The sequence below is a fragment of the Passer montanus genome, unplaced genomic scaffold (assembly GCF_014805655.1).
Source record: "Passer montanus isolate IOZ18808 unplaced genomic scaffold, ASM1480565v1 scaffold15, whole genome shotgun sequence".
NCBI classification, from domain to species: Eukaryota; Metazoa; Chordata; class Aves; order Passeriformes; family Passeridae; genus Passer; species Passer montanus.
In genome coordinates this window covers 7,979,288-8,000,577 of record NW_024362051.1, presented here as the reverse complement: position 1 = coordinate 8,000,577, position 21,290 = coordinate 7,979,288, and the positions used below count along the sequence as shown (strand labels likewise).

General features: G+C 43.5%; 1 protein-coding gene across 1 annotated transcript in view; it reads left to right on the top strand.

Moving 5' to 3' along the window:
- Nucleotides 1-6: 6 nt before the first annotated feature.
- Nucleotides 7-21,290, top strand: part of ADAMTS2 (ADAM metallopeptidase with thrombospondin type 1 motif 2) — a 175,074-nt gene continuing 153,790 nt past the window's right edge. Inside the window, exons 1-2 of the mRNA XM_039701755.1 lie at nt 7-138; nt 1,090-1,451. Coding sequence (XP_039557689.1) covers nt 51-138; nt 1,090-1,451 — 450 coding nt within the window. The 5' untranslated portion in view covers nt 7-50. The remainder of the gene's footprint in view (nt 139-1,089; nt 1,452-21,290) is intronic.

The window sequence follows — 21,290 nt, the reverse complement described above, 5'->3', positions numbered from 1 at the left end:
GCTGCGGGCAGCCCGGGCGCCGGCCCCCGCCTCGGGCCGGGGCCGCCGCGATGGACCCTCCCGCGGGCATCGCCTGCCTCCTGCTCTGCTGCGCGCTCGCCCTGCCCGCCGGCGCCCTGCGGCGCCCCGGGGACAGAGGTAGGTCTCCGCCGGGACGCCTTCGGGGCTGCTCGCCCTGCCCCGCCGCCGCCGGCCGGTGCCCGCAGCCCGCCCGTCCCAAGTAGCGGCTCGCCGCCCCGCGGCTTTCGGCTCCCCTTGAACTTCTTGTGCGGCTACTTTTGCCGGGTTTCCAGTTGTTTCCTGCAGGCGGGGACGGGGACGGGGCAGCCGCGGCGCTGGCGGGGAAGGGAGCCGGGAGCGCCCGGCAGTGACAGCGCTGCCCGCAGCCCCGCGCCGCCCGCCGCCTGCCCCGCGGAGCGGGCGAGCCCCGGCGGGCAGGGAGCGGTGCCTGGGGCTCCCCGTGCGGGCTGAAACACATGGCAGCTCGTCTGCCTCCTCCTCCTCCTTTTGCCCGGGCCATCGCCTCTGTCCGAAACTCCCGGGTTCCCACTGAGACCGCTCCCGATCGCTGCCCGCGGCGTCCCCATCACCGCTCCACTCAAACCCGCCGCACCGGGGGTAGTTTGAGGGACGCGCCTTTGCCTTGCAGGCTTACCACCTGCAAACCCAGCCCCTACCCCTGCCCCTGCGAGCAGTCCCGAAGTGAATCAACGCCCTGTCTTCAGAGCTGGCCACCCGGGAAACCCCCAAAGTCCCCGAGGCGACCCGGTCACTGACTGGGTGTGCAGGGGTGCGGGCTCGGGCTGGGTGGGCAAAGGGGAGCGGGATCTCGCCGCAGGAGCAGGAGTGCGGGGTCCTGGCAGGGTGGGGAGGCTCACTCTGCCGTCTGGTATTTTGGGGAGGAAAAGGCAAGTTTGAGTGAACTCTGCACACTTCATGCAGGTGAGCCAAGTGCCTGCAAAGAGTGCAGTGTCCATCTGCCTTATGTAAGTGTCTGCTGTGCTAATGAATAATGGAATAAAGATCCCGCGGCATCAGGATATGTTTAGTTCTAGTATCTCTGTCCTCTCTTGCTTTCTCCCTGTAAAGATTCAATCCTGAGGAATATAGAGGAGTACAGCCTTGTCATCCCCACAAGCACCGATTCAGAGGGCAGGTTTCTATCCCACTTGGTGTCTGGACCGCCAAAAGCGCGCTTCAGGAGAGCTGTGGAGGACTTGCAACGTGAAGCAGCAAATGAGCAGATATTTTACAATGTCACTGTTTTTGGAAGAGAGTTTCACTTCAGGCTGCGGCCAAACTCCAGGCTCGTGGCCCCTGGAGCAACAGTTGAGTGGCAGGAGGACTCTGAGGAGACTCATGTTGAACCTCTCTATGGGAATTGCCTCTATGTTGGGGATATCACTGATATGCCAAATGCTTCAGTTGCTATCAGCAATTGCGATGGATTGGTAAGTTACTTTTGTTATTATATCAAAGATAATTATATTAATTTCCTACAGTCTTTAAATATAAAATGTGTGGACTGTCAGAAACTCACACCTCATATGGTAACTGTGAATGCAAATTAACTAATGTTCCCTTGTGTGGGAATAGCTGTGCTGCACCAAGCGCTGCTTTACAGACAGTGGCACTAGAAGTTTGAGCACATGCTCTGAGGTAGCTACTCTGGAACAGAGCAGCTGAAAACAGCATTTATGTTGATTTGTGGTAAAGTTACTTGAGGGGTCTGATGCTCTAAACCAGAAGGTTAAGTGGCAAGTTCTCAGCATCCTCTTCCACTTCTCACTTGCAGCCTGCAAGGGTAAATGTTAGAAAGAGTTAATCATGAATAATGGGCTGGACTACCCTGGAAACAAATTTGATAGGTAAAATATGGTTTTGTCCTGGAAAATTTAAATTTATTCAGAGTCTGTTTTCTTGGATATTTCACTTGGTGAGTTTCATTGCCTAATCAAGTGATTGATGAAAAGTTGCAGAAGACTTTGAGTTTTACGAGCAAAACAGCCCCCTGTGATACATTTGTCAAAGCTGTGTGCTTTAAAACTGGCTGCAGCTTTCTGTTCTGGAGTGCATGTTCAGCACTCAGATCATCACTGTTTGTCCCTGACATCCTAAACTGTCACACTGTCATTTGAACAGTAATTTCTGCACAGCAATTTCTTTCATGAGAAAGGGGTTCTATTTTCTTTTATAATGACTAGTTTATCCAGCTTGTATTTCCTTGCTATAGCCTTTAGAGTTTGCAATTTTGAGATTGCTTAATTGTAATACATTCTGCCTCTGCATAAAGAGCCAGTAGGAGTCAGTTGTATTTCTATTTATTTAGTCATAGGAAGTTGTTCATTTGCTGTGCCAAGAAGATGACATGTATGGAGATAGTATGTTGGCTGTCTGAGAATGGAAGGGAATCAAATACTTTTCCCCTTAGTCTTTCCTTTCCTGTGGTTTCTCCCAGCCATGTGCATTCCTGTTTTGAGAAGCAGGTTTTAATGTTGCAGTTGTTTGATGTGGACAGCTGGCTGAGGGTAAGAGAAGCACCAGGGCTGAGCAAGAAGAGCAATTCAGAGAGCAGAGTGTGAGCCTGCAGTTCTGCCTCGGGGGGGAAGCAAAAGTTCTGTGCTCTCCCTGTGTCTAGCACAGATCATTTTGTGTAAGGCAAATTTACTTGCTTAAGATTTACTTACTCTTTACTTTTAAAACTGGGGCAGAACCAAAGCTCTTCTTCCTTGCTCATCTGGGCTGAAAGGTGGAGGAAGATCCTGTTGATGGCTACTGCTTGCCTTGTGGTCTTCTCCTGAGCACAGGTGTTAACTGTAAGGGCAGGGGGGGAGCTTGTTCCTGCTTCCTTCCAGTGTTTGCCTGAAGGTGGGCTCCTAATATTTAGACAAAAGAGTTATGATAAAACAGAACAGGAGTAAAAGCCTAACTTTGGATGAGACTCTAAAGGTCCAAGGCCTCCTGTTGCATGTAAAAATGAGAAAGAATGAGAATGGTTTATAAAATGAAGTGAAAATATAAATGAAAAGGCTTTGTAATTTACGGCTCTTTTCACATTTGTAATGTCTCAAATGCCAAGGTGTGAAGCCAGGCCTGAATGCAATAATAAATGCACTCATAAAAGACTGGAATCCAGAAAGCTACCAAAGGAATTGTTGTTTTCCACCTGTATGCCCAACCCATGAGCCTTCTTGTTTCCATTAGAAGAAGCTGGAGAGTTGGTCTGGGCTGGGAGGTGCCACCTTCTAATCTGAATGATTTTCACATGGAACTACAACTTCTGTGGTTATGCTAATACATTTGGAAATGGATTACTGCTTCCTCCTGGGTATCTACATGGTAGGTGCTGGAGTGCAGAGATGTATTTTTTTTGCCCAGGTCACTGAAGCCTTCCTGCAGGAAGCATTGCCTCAATACCTTTAGGCTGTAAAGATTTCCTTGAGATTGTGCAGTAAATCTGTTTTGGAACAACAAATTGAACTCCAGTCCCTTGGGTACCATGTTCCATCTCTACCCTTTCCTTCCATCTCAGTTTCTTTCTTTCTTGTGGGGTGAGTGTATAAAACATATTATCAATAGAGTTACACAAACTCAAAGGAATTATACCAATGTTTCTCCAAAAGCCACTGCTCTGTGGACAGAAATAATAAGCAAGTAACCACAGAAGTTAATGCTGCTTGTAATTGTCTCTCCCTTTATTTCTTGTTTTTTGCAAGGAGTATTGAAGAGTCCTCGGAGCAATGTGTTGCCAGCAAGACATACTTAGAGACCACTGGGCTGTATGCTTTTCTTGGGTTTATTGACATTTGGATGTGAATAAAGACACGGACAAGGCTATTCTCAACTGTTTTTCTGTGTCTGTTTTTTACTTCGCACCTAGTTTTCTTCAGTGAGCTCAAGTATTTCCACCACATTTTCTAGGTTGAGATAGGGACGGTGGATCTCTCTTACAACTGAGTTGTCAAATGACAAGTGTTAGATTTTTACATTATAAGCTTGATTAACATAATTCTTAGTATTTATTTTTGAAGTACTTGCTTTTGAAGGTGGTTTGACATCAGTCTGTGCTTCTTGTGGTCTTCTGTCTTTTGCATCAGTCATCAGGGCTGAAACAATACTGGGCTTGAAGTGTCCTGCTTTGAGTTTTTCATTGCAAACTTTTGTTGACTGAATCTGATTTAAGTCACGAAACGCATCTGCCACCTTGCCAACTTCTGATGTTATTTCCTTTGAACAGCCCTTCTGGTTTGCACTGCACTACCAACTATATCTTCTTTTCCAGTTATTGTCTTGGAAGGGTCTGGCTGGTGGAATTGGTATTGCCAAATGAGAAGTTGTTGGAAGGAATTCACATGAAAATAGTAGATCTGTGAAGGGACTTTTGAACTGTACTATAAATGATGAAGATCTGCTGCCCTGACCGAAGAGATACTCATTAGTTTGGGTACTCACGGTTTTCTGTATCAGAAGTCAACAGAAAATTTATTGACCTAGAAATGAAATCTGAGGCAGATGAAGAGAACTTCTGAAGTATGCAATCTAGGTGTGTTGTCAGAGCTGGAGCAGGTCATTAAAAATTGTGGATGAAGAATCAAAGTTAAAGCTAATCAATAGATTTTTAACAGCTTTGTGAATTATGAATGTGATTTTTACCATATTAAAAAAATACTGTGAAAGCTTTCCCATTTAAGATAAAACACTCAGGACAACTTGTTATCATCTTGGTTGGCCTGATAGCATTCATACAAATTCTCCACTGAGTGGGTAGAACAAGCATGGTCAGCTCTCCATGGCCTGCAGGCTGTGGTGGAAGATGTTGTGCTTTGAGTATGTTCTTGGTCCTTGGCCAGATTCTTACTTGTGGATGCAGTTGGAAGATGAGGGAGCTGGCTGTCCTCTCCAAAGGTTGTGAAGGAGAGTGGTTGGAGGTTGTAAAAAATGCCATAATCCAACAAAAAGTTAGGATTATGTCAATCCTTCCAGATTATTGCATAATGATGGGAACTCTCTTTCTTCACCTCAGCAGATGATCCTGCCGTTGTAGAAGAACTCTTTACACATCTAGATTTTTGATAAATCTAGATTTTTTTATAAATACTTCTGCAGTGCTCAAGGCAGATGTGCCAAAAATGTCTTCTTTATGTTGGCAAGATGGCACTATTTGGTTGTGGAAATTCAGAGACATAAACTCCCTCCCAATCTCCTCATGACATTTGTAGTTTGTGAGCTAGAATGTGTACTCAGACAGGAAAAACACAGTATCAACAGCACATCTGTAGTGGATAATGAACACATGATTAACTTAGGCTGCAGTGCAGAGTCAGATGTACTGACAGGACTGAGAAGACTGAGGATCACTACTCCATGATGAACAATCAATGTGAGCTGATTGCACCCATGGAAGCAAAGGAAGGAACATCAGTTTCAGTAACACCTCATGGTGTCCTAGTTTGGCTCCATTAGTATAATCCTCTTCCTTTTTTAAAGCTAAAATATCAGCTGTCCAAAAATTTCACAGTGCTGTCACTAAAATGGAAAGTTATTAGAAGAAGATATATAGAAACTGAGCTTTTCAAGCCATCTCTTGCTGTTTGTTTTCTAAATGAGCTGTGAGCATGACATGGCTGGGGGTACCAGGAGTGACACCTTACAAGTGCAGTGGACTCGTTTCTTCTTGTGATGAACCAGGCAGGGTTTGCTCTACAACATTTCAGTCTTTCCTGTGCTCTTGCTAACCCTCCCAAACTGTTTTTGAGCAGCCTGCTGGCTGGCTGGCTGCTTGCCCAGGCTCTGTTTCTTCTAGAAATGCTTGGGACACCAGCAGTGCTTCTTCAACTCATGCCCAATGCTGCAGTATCTGTAGCCCTGGGCTCACCTGGGTGGGTTTGTGGGGGTACATTTCCCTTTTCTAACCAGTCATGGATCCTCAGGAGCTGGCTGGTGCTTTGGCTGCTGTCAATACAAGTGCACATCTGCCAGTAATCCCAAGATGTTGTTAGGTATTATTTCTATTATGAGGATTTTCTTTCCTGTTTTAAATCGGAGAACTAAATTTTTTTCCTCAGTTTTTATTTTACAGGGTTGTGTTCATATAATCTAATTTCTGAAATGTAAATGTAGAATCTCATGTTCAGATCCAGTCAATGGTGTTTCCTGAGAGAATTCCAGCTACCCATGTGAAATGCCCACCTTTCTCCCCTTCTTCCTGCCACTTTCCTTGCATTCCTAAAGGCATTTAGACACTTTGTGAAGTCTAGCCTTGTTTAGTATAGTTCTTCTTCACTTTGAGCATGAGTTTGATCTCTTTGAAGTAAGTGAATTTTAAGTTATATTGTTATGTACTGTCCTGACAGAGTGTTTTCTTGGAACTGCCCACAGAGTTGAAGGTGAATCTAACTCACTTTAGGTGGAACATGTAATTTACCTGGATAAGAGGGTGAAGGAGCTGCTCACAATGAATATGCCAGGAGAAGGCAGACATGCTTATGTAACTGTGTTATTTTTTTCCTTTTAGACATCCATCTCCTGCTTTCATATGGATTTATAATTTAGTCGTGTTTCTTTTTGATCTGGTTTTTGGATTACACTGGTTTGTGATGTAGTAAAAAAGCAGAGCTCAAGGTAGCACAATATTATCTTCAAAGTCTGGTCAGGTCTAGTGCCTGACAGTTAAAACAGATGTGTGCTACAAATAATTCCAGTAATTCCTTTTCTGTATGCTAAATTCTTAGCATTTACAATATGATGGGGTTGCATCCATTTTAAGGAAATCAAAATTGGACTCATATGATCTTTTCATTTGGGAGCATTTATTCATTCAATTAAACCAAAATCAAACCAAAGTCATGATCTGTGTGGTTTTTTTCCCTCAATTTTTTAATGTAATGGCAAAATTCACTGTGGGTTTTTTCGGTAGGTAGACCTGTAATATATGGCAGAAGAAGTGCAAATAAGTTCTGTGACACAATATAGAACAAAATGTAAAAGCCATTCTCATTAAGAAAACAGCAGCCCTTCCTCTACAGATGATCAGTGGGATCACCATTAACCCTTTTCAAGGGCATTCTGAATTCAGCTGGGGCTTCCACATGGCTAAGCCAAGCATGTATGTGAATTCCAGCACAATCAAAGCCTGACTGCACATCCCCATCTACACATATCATTTAGAAGACCTGTGTTTCCTGGCAAAGCAATGGAGCTCTTTGGATGCCTAGCACTCCAGCATGTCCACGTTTTCACAGGATGGAGACTTTGCTTTGTAACCCATCCTCTGGGTTTCTGCTGTTCATTTCCCTGGCCAACATGAGCCTAGTTGGACATTCCCTTCTGCTGTGTAAATTGCACAGGCTTTGCCTTTTAAAAGTTACAGTGTGAAAGATGAAGAGTGTAAACACTATGATTCAGCCTCTGACTGGAGTAAATTATCCTCTGCTGTCCTTAAAAGACACTCTGTCATCAGTAAATACTATTTTTTTTTTCTTTGCATCTTCTGTGCATGGATCATCTCACCTACATTTTATCTGAGAGCAGAGCAAGTAATTTCCTACATCATACAGGTGGACACCATCTGGACAGAGTATCCTCAGGCAGTCAGCTTGGGTAGCTTTGTGGTATGTTGTAGGCCTTTGGATAAAATAGAAGTATTTACATCCTATTTGACCTTGTGTTGCATTGTCCTTATTGTAGTAGTGTCTCAGCTGTACTATGCCGTTTGACCATACAAAAACTAATTTTCCAACCAGAATATTAAACTCTGTATATCCAAGGAAAGGGGCCTAGTGTCTCCTGCTTCCCATCTTGAAAGACCCAAATATAGGAACTAATTTTGATAAGGTCAAAATTAATTTCTGGGGTAAGCAGAACATCTATTTTGAGAAGCCTGACCCTCTTAGTTTTCAGAGGTGTGTCTCTCAAAAAGTGCTGTTAGTTCACTTACCTGCCAGCTCACTGCTTCCTCATGGTGTGGGCAGGCTGTTCCCTGAGAATTCAAGACTCCTGCAAATGACAAGACATTGCCACATTTAAGGATAGTTCCATGTTTACTTTTTGCTGCAGAAGGTTAAAAAAATTTTTTTTGGATCAACCAGGATTCCAGCTGTTGTATGGAGAAGGACCTTTACTCCAGAGATCACACTAGTGTTTTATTAGACCTACTTCTGAGTACTTTTTATTTATGGTGACTGTTGCTTTGTAAGCAGGTCATGTCATTACTTAATGGCACAGTAGGACATTTCTCATACTGGGTCTGATTAAAACAGAGCCTGGGAACAGGTCTGGAGTGTCTTGCAGGGGGTTGCACAACCTTGCTCTGATGTGCACACCCCCCTTTTTGGATCACCTTGTCCCTTTATTGCTTTCTTTCTTCCAAAGTTTCAGTAAGTTCTCTAACACATCACATCTGGTTCCTTTAGCCCCTTTATCTGAGTGTGTTTTAAATTCATCTTTGTTTGCAGAGTCTTGACACAGCGGGTTCCCAGCTTTAATAGTCTGCAAATGAAAGGCCCACATTTCACACGCTATTTTCAGCACTGTTCTATTAAACTGTAACATTGAAAAGAAGAGTGTCCTCTTCAAGTGCAGAAGAGCACGTTGCTTCCTCATATCTAAATCACAGCTTCTGTTATAGATCTTCTCAGTTATTCCCAGGTCTCAAAACGTCTGGTACTTTCTTCAGATCTGGAGTTCTTGGAGTTGTAAGTGTGAATCTCAGCATTAATGTTTCTGCTTTTTCTTCTAAGTAACTGTTTTTTGTTTAAAGAAAGTGTTTTAAAGTGTTTCCCTCAAGGAAAAGACAGAGATGCCAGTTCTCCTTCTTGAAGTCCCAAAGACCCCCAGGCCAGTGAAAATCATCCCAAGTATGTTGTTTTGAAGGTGTCATTTTACAGTACAGATGAGTTTCTCTTTACACCTTGTGTGTTTTGGGTTGTGTGTGCCTCTGTGAGACTTTGGTCACTGCTGTGGGTTCTGTGGGCTGGCTGCCCCAGGTGGGGGAGGTCCTGACCATGGTAACTCCAGTATCATTTTATCCTCTCCAATGCACAGGGAGAGCCTGCCCTCATCACTAATTTATACACTTGCATTTCCCCCCTGCTTCGTGCAGTCCTTGTAGGGCTGCATCTTCTGGTCTGTTTGTTTTCCAAATCTTTGCCTTGCTGAAATGGAAGTCCCATTTGTACAACTTGCTGTTACTTTTTGGTCTCGGCATCCCAAGTGTGTTGAAGTTTTTCAGTGTTAACCATCAAGTTTATATATATTTTTTTATTCCTTTTAAATTGGCTTATGTAAAATGTAGTATTTTGCCCCTTTGTTGCTGCATTTATGACCCTTCTCTTCAAAATAAAGACAGTGTTAATTCTTCACTTGTGCAGCTCTCTGTGGAGAATTCAGAGGTTGGAATTTCCTAGTGTCCCCGGTACTTTCTGACTCTTCCACCTGCAAAGTACAATGTTGCCACTTTTCTTTTGATATGGTGAGCTATAAATACAGCTACTTTAACTTCTTTCCTACTGTCATTCCCTTTAACTTTTCCTGTGGTTGCTACCTCTGTGTTTGAATTTCATTATATGGTCAGACTGCTTTTTCCCAGCATTTAACCTCTAGCCTTGTGGACCTCAGGGGACAAATTACAATCTATTTTCCACTGAAATTAAGTGTGAAGCTTACTAATCATGTAATGAGAAAGTCAGTGGACATCACTGGTATCTGTGCATAAGAAGAGCTCCTTCTACTACTGTAGCTCGATACAGCTGATTTATGCATTCAAGTTATTTCTCTTCACGAAGTGGGTGGACTATAGGTTGCTGCCATTGCCCTGCAATGAAGGTGAATTATTTTTACAGTTTTTTGAGGCAAGAAAGTTGCAAGGAAGTAGTTGGCATAGGGTGAACATCTCATCTGTTTTTTGAAAAACATGAAATCACAATATCTACCTGAGGTTTAGGGTAGCACAGATCCACACCTTGTAGACCCTGAGTCTTAAAGCCTTTATTAATTTGTTTTCTGATTTACTGTCACTGTAAGAATAATGAAGTGAATGTGTAGAGAAGAACCTGCATGGTTGAAGAGCAGGCTGGCCAGCAGCTCTTTTCCTTTACCCCATCACTTAAAATCCTGACAAGAAGCAGTCCATGAAATGGAGGGGGCATTGAATTTTATGAGTGATACAGCAAATTTCTACAGGAGCCCTGAGTGCAGCTCTCAGCCTGCTGCTGTGCCTGCTTCCCAAGGTTGTGGGCAGTCCCTCTTTCACCCCTGCCTCCTCCCTCTGTGCCCTGGGGGCTGCTGGGCTGCAGCAGCAGCTTCCAGCACGTCCAGTGGAGCTCTGGACAGGCACCAGCCCCCTCAGGCAAACCCAGCCACCACCTTCACACCACACACCCAGGAGGGGCACTGCAGACTCAGGGCTACTCTTGCACAATTTGCTCCGTGGGAGGGATTTCTCTTTCAAGTTTTGTTTCTGAACATGAGCTTTTTTGGCATGATTTAATGAGTATTGTAGAGTATAGAATGGAGAAAGTCAAAATAATACATCGAGTCCAACAGGAAAGAGAGGCTTACTTTCTTGGGAGTAAAACTATTTCAAGAGCTAAGCATAGTAATGCACCATTTACATTTTAATTCAAATACAGTAAAATGATTGAATTTAGAAAGGAAGAGGGGAAAGCACTTGCTGAATTTTTAGATTAGATGTCTTCACAAAAAGGGCTGTCAAACCTTGGAACAGGCAGCTCAGGGAGGTACAGATGTGGCACCTGGGTCCATGGTTTAGTGTGGACTTCACAGTCTTGTGTTAATGGTTGGACTTAAAGATCTCCCAAGTCTCTTTCAACCTAAATGATTCCATGGATCTGTGATTGTCATTTCTCTGCTCTTTCCCCCATATGCAAAATGCAGAACTAACATCCAGTATCTGCCCTAGGCAGCTGCATCTTGCATTTCTCCCATGGTGAAGTGTGTGACTCCCAAGGCTGGTACAAGGCTGGTGCCCACGGCCATCACATCACCTGCAGGGCATTCCAATTTCCATGAACCCATGATCTGGAAAAAGCCCACAGAAAACACAGAGATTAACCAAGGGTAGGTGGCAGCACAGGCTGTGGTTAGTGTTTTAATAGTGGGTTTATTTGTTTTAAATCATGGCTTTTGGGTAAATTGTGTTCATCCAACTCATACGCAGAAGAATATACTTCATTTTTCAGAGTGCTAAAATTGCAAGGCTTTCCTCTTCCTCCAAGCAGAGGAGCTGTGGAAGGAATGTGAGAGATGTTCAGAAAGCATTCTGCAAACCAGAATGTTTTTAAGAAACAGTCTTTGAGAAATAAATCACTACCTGATGATGAAGACAGCTGAGCTGGGCTCAGTGAGAGTCTTTCATATGCCAACACTCTCACGTGACAGGAGTTGTATTGAAAGATGGCAGGCTTTGAAGCTTGCAAGACTGAAAATGTCTAAAAGTTTTTATATACCTAAAAAATGGTGTCGTTCAGACTTCAAAATGCTCTCTGTAAAGCACCATGAACATACATAGGGTCACAATCTTTTTAATCAACAAAAAATGCCTCACCCCAAATCCCAGAAGCAGAAATTTTTCACCACTTCTGTTCAATAACACTAAGTACCTCAGGGTTAAAGAAGGTTTGGAGATGAATTTGGATTGATTTCAGATTTATAACCAAGCTTGAAATCAGAGTTTTCGAATAGTTTTAGGTTTCATTGTAAAAATTGCAAATCCCCCATTCATCAGTAAACCAAAATATTTAACTCCCAAATAAGTGCTAAGAGGTGTCTGTCAATATTAAATTTGTTTGCAAAGTTACAGCACGTTAAGGCTGACATAAGCAGCAAGTGTAAAAATGGGATTAATCAAAGGATGATTTAGTACTCTGAAAGAAGAATATGAAACTCAGTCTGGATAAGTAATAGACAAGCAAAGAAAGACAAGACCATTTACAAGATGTTTTGAATTAATTTAATCTCCTCAGTAGGAGAGTGTAATGAATTTCTGTGAAAATAAAGTGCTTAGTTCACTGCAGTCAAATTAAGCCCAAAAGTAATCGTACACATCATATAAAATAGAATAAAAATGCTGAACCTATGAAAATACAGTGTAATCTTGCACTTATCTAAACAGAAAATCACACAGGAAAAAAACCCAGATTTCTGTCAATGTTTGTGTTGTGATCCAGCATAATTTTGCATAAGGGCCAGGGAGGTCCCATGGCAAGTAGCTGATTTTTGGGTCTGTTCCAAAGCTGCTGAAGTGAATGTGCTTAGTTTCACTGGCTCCGTTTGGCTTTGTGTGGACAGGTTGATTAGCAGAGTATTTGGGACAAAAAGCAGGCCATGGAGAATTCCACATCATAACCTTGTCTTTCACCTTGTTCTCTGTCCCCTGGTGCAGTGGTGCTGGGGAGGGAGGTGAGTGTGAGGAGCTCAAGTGCAGCTTTTCCTATGGCTGTTTATATCCCGTGTGCTGGATGGAACAGGACAGAACTGTGTGCCTCTAAACCTGAAATAGCTCTGCTAAACCTTCTTCCCCTTCTGCCTCACACCACATCCCCACCACAGAAGAGGTGATGCATTAAGTAAGGGGGAGGGATCAGGAGAAACCCTCCAGTCCATGCCAGGAGGATGAGGCAATTCCAGCTGCCTTGAATTTGCAGGCTCATTCTGACAGCTTTTCTGTCTCCATATTCCTATGAAGATGAGGCCAGAAAGGAGAAAGGTTTTCCTGCTGACACTACCTCTCTTTTCTTCTGCACTGCTGGGGGTATGGTGGTGGGAAGAGCTTTCTCTGCCTAAGATGTTAGTTTTGACCTCAATAAAACTAGCATCACTTGCAAAAAAACCCCACCCAAACTCCAAATACAATCCCCCAACCAAAAATCCCCAAGTCACAAGAGAGAACAACATGAGAAAAACACTAATTGCACATCTGTTCAACAGACTTTCGTGATAACTCAGCAACAGCTAATTGAAACTCCTGGATCATAAATATGCTTTCAGCCAAACTGGAGTTTACTTTCCCTGATGCTATCTCCTTTCAACTCCCCATTGCACTCTGAGGTTCTGGTGGTCAGGATTCCAACAATCTGTCACTAGATGGGAAAATTAGAAGTTGGGACCATTGAATTATAATGAGCCAAACCTCTGTTAATCTGCATCATCATCTCTCCATGGATTTCTGGGAGCTCTGTCACTTTGCATTAGCTGAGGACCTGGCCTTATGTAATTAGATGTTTTCACACTCGTGTGGAGATATGCCCTCCTCCGACAGCCTGGGTTAAGGCTCCTCGTGGTTTGAAAAGAGATACTCTCCTTCTTGGGAGCCAGCAGGGCACACCAGATCTGTGAATGTGCATATGTTTTCATGCGATTTCACTAAGTAATGAATTTAGGGTTTGTTTTTTGGGAATGGCAAAGTGCACTGGAAAGGGAGACTGGGAATCCTAGCACCTTTGAAGGGTCCTTGGTCTTGAATGGGCAGATGGGTTAGAGACAGAGCTCCAGGCACTTCTTGTCACACAAAGCTCACTGAGGCCCTTGTGGCTCCCTGTCTCTGGATTGCCATTCTGACGTAATTTTTGTGACATTTTCATGTTATTATGCAAGCCTGTAGAAATCATGACAAGACTGGGAAAACTGTTGAATAAATGCAATGCTAGTAATGTGAAATTAATCCGTGATGGATATACTTAGGTCTTTGAAGGATTTAGCTGCTTCTGGCAATTTTGTGTTCCTTTTGGGTGATTTGAAGAGGTGTTTGTTTTGACTTGTGGGTTTATGAAATATTTGTGCTTAGGTAACACTTTTATAGTGCACTTCCAGAATGAACTCCATGCAGTCTTTAACCCAAGGTTATAATTTTTGGAGTATTGAATCACTGCTTGCAAGTTCTACAGTAGATTCTAGCTATCCCACTGTGGGAAAGCATTGGGGTTTTTTCTCTTTTAATTTTATATTTGTTTATATTAAGACCACTTTTCACTGACGTCAGAGACCTATCAGGTCAAATCTAATCCTCTATATCTCACGGTGTGCTGGCTAGATTAGCCCTAATACTTGTGTTTTCTAGTCTGTGTGGAGGCAGCTTTCACCTTGTAATGATGACCTCCCTGGAAGTGGTTCTAGGGGATGGTTGAGCCTGTAGGTTCTCACTCCTCACCTTCAGAGAGCCAGGGACCCTGTCAGCATCCCTGCTTTGCTGAGGAATGTGGAGCAAATGGCCATCTTTGAAACTGCTGCCAAGAGCTGGTGAATTTGCTCCACCACAGCGAATGGGTTTGAATTCCAAAGCTGCACAGAGTATTTGGGAGTCTACCTCCCTCCCCTCTGGCTGCTGCTGGGCTGCTGGGCAGTTCTGCTCTCCTTTTCACGAGCTGGAAAGGCTTCCTTCACTGGGGAAAAATGCACTGTGGTTCCTGTGTTCTGGTTCACTCAGAGCAGTGAGATGACTGCCTGGGCTGCTGGGCAGTTCTGCTCTCCTTTTCACGAGCTGGAAAGGCTTTCTTCACCAGGGAAAAATGCACTGTGGATCCTGTGGAGCGGTGTAGTGACTGCCTCTGTGTGGGATTTGGGGGAGAGGAAGGGGTGTGTGAGAAGAAAGGCCAAAGGAAAGAGCAGTTGGAGACGGGGTGTGTGAGAAGAAAGGCCAAAAGAAAGAGCAGTTGGAATCTGATCAGTGTCAGCAGGGCAATATGCTGAGCACTGGCACTGGAGTGCTGAGATGGTGAGAGTACCTTGTGAGTGGCCCCCAGAAGGAAGGAGCAGAAAACACTGGCAATTCACAACAGAATCCTTGCTCAGTGAATATTCTCCTTTAATGGGTAGCTCTAGAAGGGACAATGAAGCAAGAAGTGATGTCCCCATTTATCCTCAGTGCAAGTTTGCAGGGCAGGGCTGGAATCTGACTCCATGGGAGAGCAAATGGAGGTTCCTGCACCCCCCAGCCCAGTGCACGTGTCAGTACAAGGTGAGTCAGGGCTGCCCAGAGGCACTGGGCAGATGGGAGCAGGGAGCTGGAGACACGTGCCCATATCACCAATCATGTGTCCTGGTGTGCTGCAGGACAGTCACCTCCAGAGCTGCTGTGATTGATTCCATGGGAAGGGTCACATCTCCAGCCCAGAAGGGACTGAAGCACCTCTCATCCTCACCTTGAATTTTCTTCTTTCTCTACTAACATTCTGCCAAAGTTGTTTTCGAGGAAATTTTTCTCCCAGCCTACTGTGCTGCCAGATCGGAGTAGTGTGAAATGCAAAAAACACATTGAAACCAACAGCACAAGTTCAGTTTTTTGGTTTGGGCTTTTGAGAATTTAAAAAAAGGATCCAGTGGCTCTGTTGCTGAGTCAGCACTGGTTGGATGTGATTTCTGAACGTGATTTCTGTGGTCAAACTTTACACAGAACATTGATGTTTAATGCACTAGTCAATTAAAGCATGCTTTATGCTAGAAATGATGTGGTAGCTTTGTGTGGCTTGCTTGGTATTGCCAAAATGGGTCAAAAGTATCAGGAGAAGGTTTGATCTCCCTGTTTACATAGTGTCATTTTGCTTGCTTTGTGGTTCATTGCTTTCTGCAGTGACTGGGGTATAGCCTAAGAGCAGGAAGCCTCTTCTCTCCTGTGTGACAAAAATAGCTGGTGCTCTCTCCTGCAGGTTTGATTAAAGTGGTTTTGGAGGTTCAGCTGTGCTGCACTGGAGTTGAGGGCTCTGCTGGACAGAGCTCCCCTCAGCAGGGCCCTGGCTGTCCTGGTGCCACCTGGTCAGCTGTGGCTGTCTCTGGCCAAACAGCCTCAGTGGCTGAATGACATTGGTGAAGTTTTCTGCAGAGCAGCCCAACAGAGCCAGTGGTGGCACAACTGTGGTGGTGCCAGGGAAAGAACCAGAGTTTGGGGCAGGACCTTTTAAACAGTTCTGTAGCCAGGTCTGTCCTGCCAGGGTGAGCCCTCCTGTCCTTGCACAGTGCAGGAGCCCCAGGAAGAGCTTCAGGAAGGCACCACCCTCTGCCATGGGAAGGTTTTTCACAGCGAAGCTCTGCACAATTTTAGATGCCTTCTGACATTTTAATCACACTGGCAAAAAAAGAGCTGTCCAGCTGGTTTTGTAAGATGTTCAATAATGAGATTTTCTTTAAAGCGGGTAAAAACGTTAGGAAGGTTTTAAGATTGTACTTTAAAGTGTAAGCTTGGTATATCTGTTCTTTTCCTAGGGGTGTTTTATTTGATTCTGGTATTAAACCAGGAGTTGGTCCAAAGCCCGTTAACATAAATGAAAAGAGTTTTATTGACTTTGATGGGATTTGGATCATGCTGCACTAATTAAATAGTAAAGTATCCATTAGTAGTGAAGAAAACAGAAGAGAGGAGAGCCAAATACTGTTGTGATGAGCCCTGTGAAGTTGAGTGAACTGCAGCCAAAGTCTCAGCATCTTTACAGATGAGCTTTTCCATATTTCTCTGCCTCAGTCCTTCTGACACAGATACCTGGTGGATTTTAAAGAGAACAGAGTATTTATAAAGATCCTTACATTTATCCTGCGTATTTGCAAGTTTTCATAGACATATTTAGTCAAGAAATATTACCTTATTCTAGGTAATAATAAGAAAAAAAATAGAAGTGAGGTGTGACAGAAGAAAAAGTTATGCTTTAAACAACATTGAAATCGGGTACTGATAATTTGCATTTACTTTGCCTGAGTATTCTTGTAAGATTCTTAAGGAAGAGACATTTACTAGATTCCAAAGAAAAGAGAAACAGCTTTTCACTGTTATTGATGTTGTAAGTAGAAGGTAAAATAAAACTTAATATCTTATATGTCTGGAAGATCTGCATAAAAAGTGGGTTTTATTTAAAGAATAAAATTAAAAAAGGCTGTTCTGGAATTGGCCAAAACCCAACCATGTACAGACAGCTTAAAAATACAGTAATAAATGTATTTATATGGGCCGCTGGATGGATGTTAAAAGGATCTGGCATTTAAAACTCAGAAATGCTGTTCCTCATTCCTCTTGCTGTGGCCCACCCCACTGTGCCTGGGTGGCAGCAGTGGCCCTGGAATTCAGTAGCCCACAGCCTGCTGAGACAGGAGGTCTGCACTCACAAAAAGCATTTACGGGAATTTCCCTGTGACAGTGGGATGGTTGGAAAACACCCCTCATTTGAAGCAAGCTGGGTGTGTTGGGATTCAGCTGTAACCATGTAAGCTGAGGTTTTCAGGACATGAGGAGCCCATCTGTGTTTGGCTGTCAGCTCTCCTTAGGTGTCTTTGACACCACAACCCTAAATGAGATGTTTGCTAAAAGCAACTTGCTGGCACTGTTTGCCTGCTGCTGCATTTACTGAAGGACAGTGCTCTTAAGCCAGTTCACAAGTTTTTTTTCCATTTCAGATACTTGTCATCAGATTTCCTAGCATCCTCTCTCTTAAACTTAGCAAAAAAGAGGTTTTCCCACCTTCACTGCTCAGGTATTTATGAAGAAATGATGTCTGCAATTTGGTTTAGATTTTTATTAAAGTTATCAGGCAAAAATGTTGAACATGCCATGCTGATACCATGACCCCATCTTCTGTGTTTATAAGTGTATCTTGGCATTCTACTTGCAAAAATCATGAGTTCTTGTCAGCTCCAGCTGCAGACTGGAGAGTAATTTAGGTTGAATTGTAGATTAGTCCATTTTTCAATTCTGTGATGGCTGAAATGCCCAAACAAATAAATGTCCTAGTAGACTGAAATTGTCTAGAATACTCAAAATAGGAAAAGATGAAAGGAGTCTGTCTGAGACCCAGCAGCTCAAATGCTCTTCTGTGCTTCCAAAAATAAAGTGTCAGAAGTAGAACCCTGTGTCCCCTTTTTATAAATCTTCTCTGTCAAATCTAATGGATAACTAATAGAAAGTTTTGAGAAGGAAAAACAAAAGGCTTTATGCTTTATGTAAGAAAGATTAAGTGGAGAGGGGCTTTTTTCCCCTTGAGTACATGGATATGCAGGAATTGTGGTTTAGAATCAGGCTTTTTGTGAGGCCTGCAGAGTAAAACTGATATTTGTGGAATTCAAAATTGTTCTTGTGCTTGTTGGGAGGGCAGGGAAGGAAGCAGAAGAGATTGGCATTGAAAGATGCCACTGCCCAGCAATACCCCAGAAGGGCAGGGGTCACCTTGCAGGTGACAGGTTGCAAACAGGGTCATAAAACAGGGCTCAGGAAACAACTGGGAACTGCCAGACTGCCCAAGGGTGCAATCCTGCTCTTTTCTGAGCAGTTCTGCTCCTATATTTGTTCTGTTGGCCAATGTGGGTACATGGGCAAGTAAGGTTTAACCTTTCAAAGAACATAACCATTCATTAAAGTGATTTAATTAATTATAAAAAGAAAATTAGATGGGAGACTCCAGCACATGGGAATATAGAGATGGATTTGCTTCAAAAGAAACTCTTGCAATATGAAATTACTTTTTGTTCTGAGACAAGGAAAATAATCCAAAATATAATGGAAATGCTTCCATTACATTTAGCTTTATTGTTTCTAAACAAAAATATTTCTGTCTAAGAACAAATGACAAACTGATTTTTCCCCATCCTAAACCTAATTTGGCAACCAACTAATTTGTTGGTCCAAGGTTGATTTTTAAAAAAATTCCTAATGTAAAATGTTGCCTTATGTTCCAGGCAATACTGCATGTGTTTCCATAGCAACCTCTTCTCATGTCTTGAACTTGTCAGCATCAACATATGACATTTTAACTATAAAGCATTTGCATGTACTGCTGCCTCTTTGGACATGAGTGAGATTTGCCAGAAACTGGGTTCTTGCAGGCAGTTGAAGTTAGGGAAAGGTGATGGACTCAGATATTCTTCGTACCTCCTGCTTGCTTACAAAGAATAAGGAAGTTTTTGACTTCTCACTGAACTCAGGCAATGGGACCCAGATTCCTGCTCCCAGCTCCAAGGTCAACAACTAACTCAAAGCCTGGCTTTTCCCCCAGGACTGTTTGTCATGGGTTCTGTGTCTGATTCTCTGCACTGTGTGTTTTTGGGCTGACTTTTCTCAGGTGCACCTGCTTCTCTGTTCTGTGCTCAGCAGAGTTGTTCTTGACCCTGGACACACACAGGCTTTGGACAGTGATGTTCACCAGATCTCCCTCTGTTGCTCTGATGCTTTTCATTTTAAATCCAGGGAATGCTAAGTGCTGGTTAAGTGCAGCCTAATCCAAGTGAGAGTGTATTTGCAAAACATTTATGAAATAAAAGAACTGAAGAAGGGGTACAGAAAAGCCCTGGTCAACTGGGAAGAAATAGAAGAGATAGTTTTCCAGTGAGCAGTAAAGAGAAATTGGTTTGACTAGCCAGATATAACTGTAAAACCTTCTCTAGGGGGGAGCACTAATATAATTGTATGATATGTGCTTTTACTGTCTTCCTTTTTCTGACTGTAGCATGGGCTGGCTGATGATTTGATCTTCTAAAATATGTATTTGCAGATATGGATGAGCTGCCAAAAATGTGACTAATACAAAAATGCCCATTGATCTCTTTTTAGAACCTGTATTAACACTGCTCTCTGGAAGATAATAATAATTTCTCAGTCTTTGTAGTATTTATACAGACACCTTCCTACAGGACAGATCCACTTTTCCAAAGAGAGAGGAACATTAGTATCAGCTTGGTGAGGCAGGTTTTGGTGTGTGTGTGTGGGGACTAGAGGGGTGGCTTCTGTGAGCAGCTGCTCAAATCTCCCCCCTGTCCCCCAGTGCCACTGGCTCCAAAAGGGACTTGCTGCTGGCCAAGGCTGAGCCCAGCAGTGATGGTGGTAGTGCCTCATAACATGTGTTAGAGGAAGGAAAAAGGCCTTGCAGCTGTGGTCAGAGGGGTGAGAATGTGTGAGAGCTGCAGCTCTGCAGACCCCAAGGTCAGTGCAGAGAAAGGGAGGAGGTGCTGGAGGTGCTGGAGCAGAGATTGCCCATGGTGGGGCTGATGTCCCCATGCAGCCCACGGAGGAACACGGTGGGGCAGAGATCCACCTGCAGCCCAAGGAGGAGCTCACAATGGAGCTGGGCAGGCGTGTGAAGAATCCTGAGGAGGAAGGAGCAGCACAGACAACGTGACCACAGCCCCCATTCCCCATCCCACTGCACCTTTGTGGGGAAGGAAGCAGAGAATTCAGGAGTGAAATTGAGCTTGGGAAGAACAGAGGGATGATGTGGAAGGTGTTTTTAAGATTTGGATTTTATTTCTCATTACTATACTGTGATTTGATTGGTAATAAATTAAATTAATTTTCCCCAAGTCGAGTTTTGCCTGTGGCAGTAATTGGTGAATGATCTCTCCCTGTCCTTATCTCTGCCTAGAGTATTTTGTTATATTTTATCTCCTCTGTCCATCTGAGGAGGGGAGTGATGGACTCGATTTGGTGGGAATCTGGCATCCAGCCAGTGGCCCCCCACCAAAATACCACTCCCCTGTTTTGGCTGTCAGTGTGTACTTGGATTTATCCTTCACACCATTACATAGGAGAGAGCTGATTTATGCAGCAGGACTTGTCATGGCCTTAAACCCTCACTGCAGTGTTACATCTGCTCATAAGAAGAAAAACAGGTCAATGGCTTGTTTTGCCTTGATTTATGACTTTATGACTTGAAGCTGGAGACTCCTTTTATTGATGACTCTGTGCATTCAAAAGATGTGGGTGTAGATTCCTTCCTCTCTCTTCACTAAAATAGATATCATGGTGATGTTTAACTCTTAGGAACCTGCTGAAGCATCCCCCATGCACTGCTCCTTACAGGGTGTCCCTGTGCCACTCACTGGCCCACAGGCACTCACAGATCCTGGGGAGCTGTGGTCCTCTGGTATTCATCAGAGGGGATGGTTCTTCCAGGTATGGAATAAACCTTTCCCTGTGAGACCTGGCAAGAGAAGTGACAGTGGAATGAACTTGAGTGATTTGTCTAGGACTGGGCATGAACTGTGCTGCCAAAGCAGAGCAGATACTGTTTGTGCTGAAGTAATAACTGCAACAAAAAACAGTTATAAAACCATCTGGGCACATATGTGTCAGCATGGGGCATGAGGAGCCCGTGTTCTGGGGTGATAACTCCATCAAGAGAGATGAGAAGTAGATGTTTGAATTTCTTGTGGACTTTCTTCATAACTGATCTGGTACAGTATGTTCTTGGGCCAGTGCTTTGATCTAGCTGGGATATAGCCAGAGGGAAAACAATTTTATACTTTTAGTTTGCTAATCAGGAAATGAGATAATTAATATAAAAAAAATTTTCTTTTTGGAAAAAAAA